Here is a 12,228-nt window from a genome sequence, read left to right as displayed (position 1 = left end):
TGAGTAATATCACGAATCCTTTCTTGTTCTAAATGAGAGTAAATATTTCGCAAAACATTTGGCAAGATGCTTGAGATCCTTAACAAGGATAGCATGAGTTGCCCATTCTTATTCACACTTATTCACGACTAGCTGTTGGATCTCATAACTCCCACTTCCACAGAAGTTGCATGTTCAACATATCTATGGATGCCAATTTAAGAATACGTCATTCCATTTCTTGCTAACCCCCTTGCTCTACTAGAATTTTCAAAAGAAAATATGTGACTTTGTAAGTATGTAACTAATAATTTTACATGGGATCAGTAACTTTCCCTAAGAAACTCTACTTTCAATTTCTGAATAATCTCTTGCCAAAAAAAAATTTCTGAATAATCACTAACCTTTTTACATGATTAACAATGTTTCATATGAAAAGTAACTTTTCCATATATATATAACCTAACAAATTTGAACATGCCAGATAATTTCTACAATGTAATAGCAAGTTTTAATATAGAAGACCGAGAATTTACTTTGAGATTAGTAACCTATTCATGGGTTTATTAAGCTTTTGCATTAAAAATGTAATTACCAGCGACCCTGTTAATGTTAGGTAATGGCAAACAATAGTCAGTCCCACGTGGTCTAGAAAGTGACAACTAAAGTTTCTTTTTCTTAGCAGATGCAGATAAAAATTTCTCCAAGTGGGGGCTAAAGAACAAATAAGCCCAGCTTCTTCTTTTTTTTTTCTGATCAGTGCCCAACATTTCATATGTTCCAAGCCAAAAAATGTAAAGATGTGTCCGCGATAAGATTAGATTAAACAAAAAAGAAAACAAAGTATAAAAATTTATCATGACAAGCCCTTAGCTATTCCTATGCCGGTGATGCGAAAGCGTGGAGCTTGAAATCCACTATACATGGTGGATCTTGTCATTATATTTCGGTTTGACGTGGCATCTTTTCCTTTTTTTATACTCTTTTCCTTACTTTCACAATAGATGACGTCTGGAACTTTAACATTCATCTCGAGGCAGCATTATTACACTGCTTTCGAAAAAATGAACTTCTCGTGGCACCCCAGGATGCGCATTGTCAAAACCATGAGGAAGTAAATTTGCTCTAGCTCCCTTGGCATTGTGAGGCTAGCCTTTCCCAAAAGGCCGGCAATGCGCTTACTTTCCTCTATCTTACCAAGCTAAATATAACTGATTTAATGAGTTGTAGTTTGTCTGCAAAAGTCAAATGCTTGACATTCTTCCGGTCATCCTTTCAACTTAATGGTGTGCGATCAATGTCACTAAGCTTTGCCAGATGTTGAAGAAAGTTCAAGGTATATAATAGTCGATGCTCCTCTCAGAATGCCACTTCTTCGTAGCAAATCGCTGCAATAAGCTCTGCCATATCTACTCAAAAAAAGTTTTATAAGCGAGGATTAAGCTTCAACCCATAATTTGTTGAAACTGCTCAAAAGAGGTTTAATATGTAAATATAAGAAGCCTTGTCACCTTAGAAGAAGATCATAAGATCACAATGAAACTCAAATAAATTAACGTCAATCTGGGTAATATATTAGGCCTGACGTAAGGATCAGGCCGGGCTCGAGACCGTCCATTGATATGATCCCACTCCTATTGAACCAGCACATGGAGCGGCAAGGATATTTAGTTAGGATTGATGATATGAAAATGAGATTCTAATATAACTCGGTATCTTTGGAGATAAGATAAGGGAAAAATATTTTTGCCAAATGAAACCTATTTCACATGGTTCAATATAGAAGAAGAACCCTACGACTCAAATTATTTTGCATACTTGTTGAAAAAAGAGCTGCTTATTATACCAAAAGAAAGCAAACTGATACATTTATTATTCATCTTCCTGGCGGTTCTCAATCAAATTCGTGCTTTATCTGCAGGCTATGAGCAATCTCGTATCATTCTTCTCCCGGCACATCTTGTTGCTATCCCTAGAATGATTACAAAAATTGGCCACCGCCCCTTAAAAGATGTTGAAATTGCTCCAAGGCTGCGAGCTAAATGAAGACCCTGATGCAATAGTAAAAAGGTGAACGTATTAAATAAGTGTCTCGCTAGTCGCTACTAATGGGATGACACCACGGAATCACTTTCATTATCCTCCGTAAAGAGAGTTTAATTAATAAGTCATGCTCGAGTCAAGTCTCAAGTTGGAGTTTCGAGATCAATTTAAATTCCAGTAAATTTCAACGTCCGATGTGCACTATCAAAGATTGCAATATAAGTTAATCACTTAAAAAGTTAAGAGAGGAGAGACAATGACATCTTGCCGTTCAAACTTCTATCAAGTACCACAAAAACAAATAGAACAAATTTAATCCTAAACAAGAAGAATTAAATTCGTGGGGTTTGCACGATGTTCCATGAATGTTTTCACGTCAATATCCCTGAATTATTAAAAAAAAAGTTTAAAAAAAAAGTTATCAATATTGATCACAGAGGCCGTACAAAAATCGAACTTCTTTTTGGGATGCCTTTACTTCCCTTTATAAAGTGAACGATGCAGCTCTTGCGCAGGAATGAGAGCTTCGAAAGGAGAGGACTTTATACCCTTTATATAATTTTTTTTCACACAATAAAAAATAAACATTAAAATATTCATTTTTCACGTATAAATTAGGTCCACGTGGGATCCCTCTCCGTCAACCCAAATTCCTTTTTCTATGACTGCCAACCGTTGCAACTTCATTAATTCTTCGCTTTCAACTATACCTTAGAAACATTTTTCACCATCCCATTATTTCCACCTAAAGTTCCGAGGTCTTTCTATAATTTATCACTGCAAGTTTTAGCATGAATACAGGCCAGACCTTCGCTCGATGTCGTACAATCTCACCTCAAAAGCAAATCATCAACCTCCCAAAGAGAGTTTGATTAATCAGTCTCATCTTAGTCAAGTCTAAGGTTCAAATTCTAAAATAACTGATGTATGTTCCAATTGTTTTCATCAAAATCTACCGGTTCCAGTAGGCTCGACTGGAGATAGAATATAAGTAAATCCAAAAAGATATTCTAAAACAATCTTTACAGAACGGGCGTTAGCTTCAAGAACCGACTTTTCCATCTCGTGGATGAGAGTAAGCTATAAGGAAAAACAGAGCAAGCTGAGCTCCATAGCGGGAGCAGAGAAGCCAAGACTTGAACGAATCACCTGAATCAAAGCCATTTCTCCCCTGCACTAGATTCCAATCCCATCAACTACGAAAAATGTGTATTCGATACAAGGGTTTGCATGTACTGTTCCTCATAGTACCTTTTGAGCTGTTTCTCTTCACTAACGTATGATTCTGTTAATTTCTCCAAAAAAAGCACATTCTATCATCACATTGTCGCGACAGCTTTTTCCTGACGTGGTTGGGGAAAAGACTAATTTAGAGGTAATGCCCAAAAGGCGGGCCAACGGCCCTTGATTAGGCGCTGGCTCTCCCAAGCCATTACCTTGCATGAGGTTGCGTTTCATTTTAAGTTTGATTTAGCTTATGAATATCCTATGTGAAACTGGATTTGCCGCCAGCCTATTGGGGTCTGCCAGAAACCAAGTGAGGTACGGGAGTATACCTCATTTCCTATGCAACCAAAGATTTAGGATCGATGACTTGATTACACTAGTTATCTAATTAGTGCTCTTTTGGTACCTAAACTTAATTATTTGTTAGCTAAAGTGGTCATGCAATCTTTTTATCCAATTATGAGTCCTAACGTTTTCGTCCGCTAAGTGTCCAGACAATGTTTTTGGTGTTTATTATGATTGTAACTTAACCACTTAGCTAAAGCAAGCAAAATAAAACATAGGAAAACATTATAAAAGAATCATAATTAATTGATCTAAGAAAGTAATGAAAGAACGAGTAAAATATAAAGTGCAGTAAAGTAAACCGATACGAGTTGGACAATGAATATAACATGACCTTGTTGTTAAGCCCCAGGACAGCAACCTCCATGATTTTAGTACAAATTGAGTTCAATTTCTTTTTTGAAGTATTAATCTTCCAAGAATAAACTAATTCTAATACTAAAATCTAACAACCTAATTAATGCCTATTTTTTTCTAACCATTTCTAATTTTTATTTTAAGAATTTTATTTTATTTTTTTTCGTTTTCTTCTCTTATTCTGGGTCCTTCCTCTGAATCAAATCTTCACTGAGATACTCCATGAATTTCAGCATCACCTCAATCAAAGCAATTGGCAACAACCATGCCCAATGATTAAGAAATCGTCAACATACAAACACCACATCACGGGTAATAAGAACAACACTGGGATGGGCTTCAGATCAATTCAATCTACACCCCAAAGAGAGTGACCAGCAAAGGAATGGTGATGACAGCCCATATCCAGCAAGTTCAAGGCACAGCAACATGGTTATTTGTTGATAAAAATTATCACCAATTCACCATAACATTCTTCTAAATCATCATACATGTTCACATGATAAAAATGACATCACAACATGCCGAAATTGAACCCCAATCAGATAAGCCAGCAAATCCAAATTCCATTCCAGCATGATCAAACATGACAACGGTTCTATTTCTTTCGAAATCGACATGTATTCTTTACACCCATTCATTGCCCACTCATTTTATGAAAAGTATATGCAAGTATCAGCTACATGAATAAACCGTCCAGGTTGCAAAACAGAACACAAAACACACACTCCAATTATGATTTAATATCAAATCAAAACTTTGGTTTAATCCCTGGCTATCCATAAAACTGCTGAAGTAAGAGATCGTATTGATATAGCTTCATCACATGCCGGAGGGGTTTTGATAGGACTGAAGAAAAGCAAATGTTAAGCATAGCCTGCTAAAAACTTGGTTTCACAAATCGCAAGACACCAATTCCCCTAAGCAATCAATAATTCCCCAAAGAACTGCAGCTACTACAAATTTTTTTGGGGAATTAAAATATTCAAGTCCTCAAGCTTTCCAAATAGGATCACAACATAATACCGACTCTGGAGAGCAAGATGAAAACAAAAAAAAGAGAGAGCAGGCAAGGAAGGATTCACCTTTACTGAATTGATCTTTCCTTACCAAATTTACATGCATATACCCGTACTCAAACCCTTCAAGTTGAGAGCAATGCGAATGCGGAAAGAACAGGAGTTTCACCCAGTGCTGTACAACTTCGACTCCGTCCTCGCAGGGCCTTGAAACAGAGCAATAACAAAAATGCGAATGACGGACAGAAAGAAGAAGCACATGTGATGAAGACAATGAAATGCTGAGAGAAGGATAGAGAGTCCATAGTTATGATTGTGGCCTTGTCAAGCGCAGTCAGCGAGCTTCTATTTGAAGAGACAAGCTCTCGGTAGCGTATTCAGCGGATTTCAGCAGACACCATTGTTCATTCACAAGGGAGACAAGTCCAGTAAACAAAACATTTTAAGCACTAGCAGAGAAAGAAGACAAATCTAATCCAACAAGAAGAGTATATAACAAGTTTAATCCAACAATAAGCATATGACCAGCAGAATCAACACGGTTATACTCGAATTTTGGCAAACATAATTCAGTATTGATTTAGTTTCGTATAGGACTCATGTGCAAGAATGGACAACGACCAATTCACCACCTATAAAACGAGGACTGATATTTTGACGATGTCAAAGCATGAATACTAAACAGAGAAGATGTTAGCATGGCGCTGTGAAGATTTAGCTCAAAAATACACACTTCTCTAATCTTCACTCATTTACACACATATATGCACAAGCACTCACCAAACACCTCATTGCACTCTGTTTTTATTCTTTCGTCATACTTTTTAATGTTAGTTGATGGCAAAGAAGTAATCCATCTAAGGCAAGACCTTCTAGGCTCTCAATAGATTCAAGAGTAAGACATCACTCGTCTTTACCCCGGTTAGAATTCACCAGTCCATGTATTTTGCACCTCAAACGGTTCTACCTTCATATTATTTCCGGACAAAATCACATTATAATGCATGCCAATAGGCGCATCTGTTTCTTGAGAAATTTGCTATCCTATCATATCAATATGAAAGCTTCCCTGGCCACTATGACAAATAGCAATCAGTGCAATTGAGAATTCCTCAATTAGCCCAAATGACAGCTCAAAGGAAATTCACGAGTGTAATCAAATTCGGATGCGCAAAATTATCAAAGCATCGTTATAGCAATACCAAAGTAAGACCACAACACCAATCAGCCGAGCAAGAGAACAAACAACCAGCAAGCATAATCTCAACCAAGCGAAGCGAATATAATTCGTCAGAAGCCGAAACGAACTCACGATTCCCCTTGGGTATACGTTACTTGTGGCGTAAGTTGACGTGCTTTGCTCATCTAGATATTTGATTAACATGAATCAATACCTGGCAGAGTATCAGAAGCAGAGACAACATATATGGACAGATTTGAACAACAAATGAAGTAGTCGTGGCATATGGAGATCTCGGTCGCAGTCTAAAATCACTGGAAACAGAGACACTGTAAGTGAGTCGAACATGTATATATTACACAACGATCATTCGAGAATTGTTCTTCAAGTAAAAGATCCGGGGGAACAAGGTGCCCCCCACATACATACCTTCAGTAAAGAAAATTAGGGGCTCGATCTACCCCCATCCAAGTCGTATGCGGGGGATATGAGCGATCTTGTCCCAGTCCTCGCCTCCATCTCTATTGCACCTCCTCTCCAATTCTGGGCAATCGAAGATGCCCAGGTAAGTAAGGGATGCGAGCCTTCGCATTCCTTCGGGTAATGACGTCAGCGAGGGGCACGCGAGGATTGTGAGCCGCTGAAGCGATTGGAGGGCCTCGAGATCTTGTAAATCCTTCAAATTGTCGCACCCGCCAATATGGAGGCGCTCGACATTGCGGACCCGTAGAAGCCACCGCGGGAGAGACGCCAGTTTTGGAAGGAGACTGAGATCCACGGAGCGGAGATTCTGAAGTCCTCCATGGAAATCCAAGTCGTTGTTGATGTTGCCGCTTTCGCCTTTGGATAAATCCAACTCCTTACAATTCCAAATACGGAGATCCACGAGGTTCGATAGATGCTGCGGTGAGAGGGAAGTTAACCGATGACATCTATCGATGCGAAGAGATTCGAGGGAGGTGAGGCTTTTCAAACACTCCTCAAGCAAACATTCTGGAAGCTCCGTATACCTGATTTCCAGGCTCTTCAATTTATTAAGCTCAAATATCATATTTATCAATGCTGGGTTGGACTCAGCCAGCATCAATTTCTCGAGATGCGGAGTTTGTGGCATGGCTTTCAATTTCATACAGCCATCGATCCATAATTCCAATAGGCTAGGAAATGGTGGTGTTGAAGTCGATGAATGGCTTGGCTCGATGTCTTCCAATTCAGGCATCCTCCAAATCGATAAAAACTTGAGGCGAGGTAGTTGGCCTAGTGGAGGGAGACGTTTACATCTTCCGCAAAAGAAGATGCGTACCTCGACTAAATTTGGCAAGGAAGGCGCAAGGTTTTCCGTCAACCACTTTGGAAAGCTCTCACCTTTATATTCCCAGATCGTCAAGTACTGTAGATTTGAATGCGGCTGCAGTCCACCTAACAGCGCTTCATCATCTCTATCCCCGATTATTGCATCATCGGTATCGAAATCGCCCCATTTAAGTTGCAAAGATTCCAGATAATGCTTTCCTATCAAGTTCGCTGCCTTGGATTCTGCTACCACATCCGTCACGCTTCCCAAATTTTCAATGCTAAGGTTTCCTCGAATGTCATTAAGCCCATTTAGCTCCCCAAGCTCGCAACAATCCTTAGCAAGAGCTTTATCTTTGGGCAAAATGAAGCGCGTTAGCCTATGCAGATAACTCAATTGCCCTAGTCCGTATGGCACATAACCAAGTTCATTACATTCATATATGTCTAGATTTCGAAGGTTGACTAACTTCCTTATATCCTTCGGCAATTCTTTAAGGTGGACACAACAATTGAGATTAAGTGTTTGCAAATTCTGCAATCTCGTAATGGAGTTAGGAAGCCTTTTGAGTTCAAAATTGTCAGAGAGATCGAGATACGTGAGATGCTTCAACTTACCAATGGACCTTGGCACCTCCCCCACACATGTGTCATGCAGATCCAATATGCGTAACTTTTTGAAACTTTGAATGAGTAGGCGTAGATCTGCTTCACTTATTGGTCCTCTTGATCTAGTTTCCCCATATCTAGCGACAGACAGAAATGTTCTCAGGGGACTTGCTTTCAAGCGTGAGATTGGAAGTTTACCCATAATATTGGAATTTAAACGATGAGATAAATGACGAGCTCTTTCATGTATGGATTTTGCGTCGTCCAATGCCACCCAATACTCGGTCCCTGCAACTAAGCAAGCTAGATCATGCATCAAATCGTGCATCTTGTAGGTCTCCTCGTTCGTGAGTGGATCTTTTTGAAAATCTTGGAAGAAGTTACTCCATAGTAGATCCATGAAATATCCATGAGCAATGTCTTCTAAATGCTGACTTGTATTTGATTGCCGGATAAATCCTTCTGCCAGCCAAAGATCGACCAAAGTCTGCTTCTTTAACTCATAATCTTTGGGAAACAATGAACAAAATGCGAAACATTGTTTCAAATGTGAAGGAAGATGGTCATAACTAAGTTTAAGAACTGATTTTATGCTGTCTTCCCTTTGAAACACATCCGGAAGCTCGTTATCTTTGAATTGTGACCATTCATGTTTACTTTTTTTAAAGAATAGTAAACTGCCGACAATTCGAACAACCAATGGGACCCCAGAGCACTTTCTAACTATCTCTTTGCCAATGGCTAGCATGTCAGATTCTTGTATCTCCTCTATTTTTCGATCAGCCATTTGTAATAATAAATCAAGAGATGCACTTTCAGATAAGCCCTCAAGGAGATAAGGCGGAGCACCGGTGATCATCGCAACCGAAGGAAGACGTGTAGTTATAAGGATCTTGCTCCCTCTAGCACCTCCGACCAATAAAGTTTTCAAGCCCAGCCATGTTTCTCGCTCTGTATTCCACCAATCATCTAAAACTAAGAGATATCTCTTTCCATCAATTGTTGCCCTCAGTTCACTTGGCAACTGTTCCGGTGCAACCTCTCTTGATTCTTTCCCCTTTGCACAAGCTATAATGTCTTTCATTATTTTTTTCATGTCAAAGTCATCAGAGACACAAACCCACATTTTCAAGTCAAATTTACTATCTTCATACACAGATTTAGCGAGAGTCGTTTTTCCAAGCCCGCCAATACCAACTATTGGAAGGATGGAAATGTTCTCTTTCACGTCTAAATCCTGTAAAATTTTCATAACCCTCTTCTTATCATCATCCCTCCCTGTAATATCTCTCTCACATTTAAACGCACGCATCTCTTTTCTCTTCCTCCACTCTCTCTCTCTGCTCGTGAATCCACGGGGCGCTCTTCCAAGTAAAATTTCCTTTTAGCCTCAATGGCATGTATTCTCTCCCTCACTGCTCTTACTTTGTCACTCATCTTCAATTTAAAAGCAAGCTGGTTTGAATTTGAGAAAAATGTCCTTACCTCCTTCATCATTTCATTGTGGCCTCTCAGATCTCGTCGCATAGCTTCTATATTGAATTCTTCAAGCACGTCCTGCGCATCATAGAAAGCGTCTTTCAGTTTGTCAACCCAATCTTGGATTTGGGGATTATGGTGGTATTGTTCTTCTGCATGGTCTAGCATAGGCTGAAGCATGGAGACAGTGTCCTTGAGCAGCTCGAGTTCTTGCTTGACCCCCCATAACTTTCCAACCTTGTCTAGTGCTTGAGGAACCAGATATTCAACGATCTTTCCAGTAATGCTGAGGATGACAGCTTCCGCCATTTTTGTTCTATGTATCTCTCTTTCTTTGTCTCTCTGTGGATCAGAAGATAATAGTACAGTCGTTGCAAGGCTATAGGCTTCTCAGAACAGTCGTTGACGCTCACGTAAGACTGGCAAATCAAAATCCCGACAAATCTAATTTTCAACTTCTTTGACCGACTCGAGTTGTTGAAGATAGGAATCCTCATCATCCACGCAAGCCTAAATCAACAATGCATATGGGACCCACCGAGGTCGGGTCCAAGGTCCGCAATTGGTTTGTCTAAATCAAGCCTCATTGTAAGTTGTTATTAAGAATTAAATCTAGTGTAGTTATTGGTGCATAATTTCCTGATGAAATTGACTTTCCCCATATATCAATCTTTTTCAAAAGAAGCTGGCCTTTTTCATCTATTTTTTTTTTTGGATTATCTCAAAACAGTTTCGAAAACCATTCCACAACTCAACTTTGATTGGACAGGGACTCTCCCAAATTTTCAAAAATTGCATTAATCTCATTAAGAGCAATTCGGAGAGGGTTAAAGAATTTCTAGATTTTGGTTAATTCATGATTTACTGGATTTTGTCATAATTATCATTCAATGAAAGGTTTTGCCTAGTTAATATATTGGTTTAAAATTACTATTCTTAGTTTAAGGCTTCGTTCTTTATCTTTTCCAGAGGATGGCCAGTCATTTAAGGCTTCGTTCTTTATCTTTTCCAGAGGATGGCCAGTCATTCTCTAAATTTTTGGGTTGGATTTGATGTATGACAAAGTTGGTATCAGAGCTTAACCGAACCGACCTCGAACCAGTCTACCTTTTTATGTTTCATTTTTCATTTTGTGAAGGCCCAATTGCAGGATGAGTTTACTGGCTTAGCAGTTCATAGTTCATGGCCAAAACAAAATTATTTTTGTAGTGAGCAGAGAAATTCTTCGGTGGTAATTGTCATTCTGTCATTCGTATTGCTTCAAATTTCCTATTTTTCCTTGCTTTCTTGGAATTTTTCCAAAGAAAAAAGAAAACGCATAGTACTGTGCTCAGGCTATTCATCTTCAGAAAAGCTTACAGATTAGTTGCTATAAGAAAGAACGAACCTGGCTAATAGTGGGTTGATCGACGGCCGACCAACAAAGGCGAGGCCACAACCGGCGAGATCAAGAGAGGAGGACAGGAGACGGGGTCGGCAAGACCAAGAGAGAGAGATGAGATGAGACGGCGTGGGCAAGACTCCAGAGAGAGAGAGAGACAGAGATCAAGGGCACTGTTGGGGGAAAGTCGAGAGACTAGAGAGTCTAGGAGCAAGGCTAGCTATGAGAGTGAGAATTAAAAGAAAGTAGGAAGGGTTTAAATATAAAAGATTTAGCTTTGTTTTGAACTGTTCCAAACCAGTTCTCCCCAAAAGCTGAGAAAATATTCAGTGGTTACCAAACACCACGTCATCGTCCTATGTGGCGTTCGTGTTCCACCCAAAAGACGACATGTGTCGCGTGACGTGGCAATTGAAGGAAGCCCTTTTGTCTCTCTCCTCTGGCTGGTTGGTGGGCAAAGTACTGACTACAGTAAATATTTATTACCTCTGCGCTCTCGCTCTTTCTCCTCTCTCCTCTCTCCTTTCTGTAACGTGAAGGAGGTCTTTTGCCTTCTCTCTCTTTTGCAACCCATTCTCTTTTCCTCTCCCGAGCTCACCCGAAGCCCTCCCCTCCTTCTCCTTCTTCGCCTCCGGCCTCGCCTTTCCGACTTCAGCTCCAGAAACCGCCTGGAGAAACCGCTTGCCTCGGGTTCCGATTTCGGGCTCGGACGATTTTGATGGGGAAGTGATTTCCTTTTGGCGCCTAAAAATTGAATCTTGACTTCCCAAAGACAATGAAATTCCAGTGCAAACGCTCATTCTCATCGGCTTTCGTAGCTTCATCTGCTAAACCCATCTTCTCTCTCGCTCGCTTGCTCGCACTTTCTGAGTTGGGCATGGCTGACCCAATCTCGAGTCAACTGGAAATTATAGGCAAACTCAAGTGTTCTATATGATGAATCTGCCATACCCAGAAGAAAAAGAAGAGAACTTCTCTCCATTTTTCTCAATAGCGCTTCAGCTTCTGATAGTTCTTTCTGCTTTCTGCCAGATGTTCTGTTCGTTTGATTTGAAATTCATAGGATTAATCAACTCGAGACGGATTGATTTCTTTATTTTTTTGGGATTCGTTCATATTTGGTTAGCGAGGTTGTCGCATTTGAGTTTGAATCGATGCTGGATAAACTAGTTGACATATTTAAGTGTGAACCCTTTACTTATTGCTGTTCGGTAATTGGATTTGTCTATTAGAGAATTGATTGCAGTGTTGTTGATCTTTTGCAGCTTGCTTGAGATGTTATTTTATTGAAGTAGTTCGAATTAGTTGACTTAGAA

The 12,228-nt window shown here is 39.7% G+C and overlaps 1 protein-coding gene across 1 annotated transcript in view; it reads right to left on the bottom strand.

Annotated features, from left to right (window-relative positions):
* The window catches only part of LOC130136194 (putative disease resistance protein RGA4), a 90,692-nt gene extending 81,306 nt beyond the window's left edge, over positions 1-9,386 (bottom strand). The window contains exon 1 of the mRNA XM_056306355.1: positions 6,580-9,386. Coding sequence (XP_056162330.1) covers positions 6,608-9,364 — 2,757 coding nt within the window. The 5' untranslated portion in view covers positions 9,365-9,386 and the 3' untranslated portion in view covers positions 6,580-6,607. The remainder of the gene's footprint in view (positions 1-6,579) is intronic.
* Between the last annotated feature and the right edge of the window lie 2,842 nt (positions 9,387-12,228).

This window comes from Syzygium oleosum, unplaced genomic scaffold (assembly GCF_021117445.2).
Source record: "Syzygium oleosum isolate NSW1041296 unplaced genomic scaffold, Sole_v2.1 Sole_v2.43, whole genome shotgun sequence".
In the NCBI taxonomy this organism is placed as follows: Eukaryota; Viridiplantae; Streptophyta; class Magnoliopsida; order Myrtales; family Myrtaceae; genus Syzygium; species Syzygium oleosum.
This window is presented reverse-complemented; position numbering and strand designations above follow the sequence as displayed.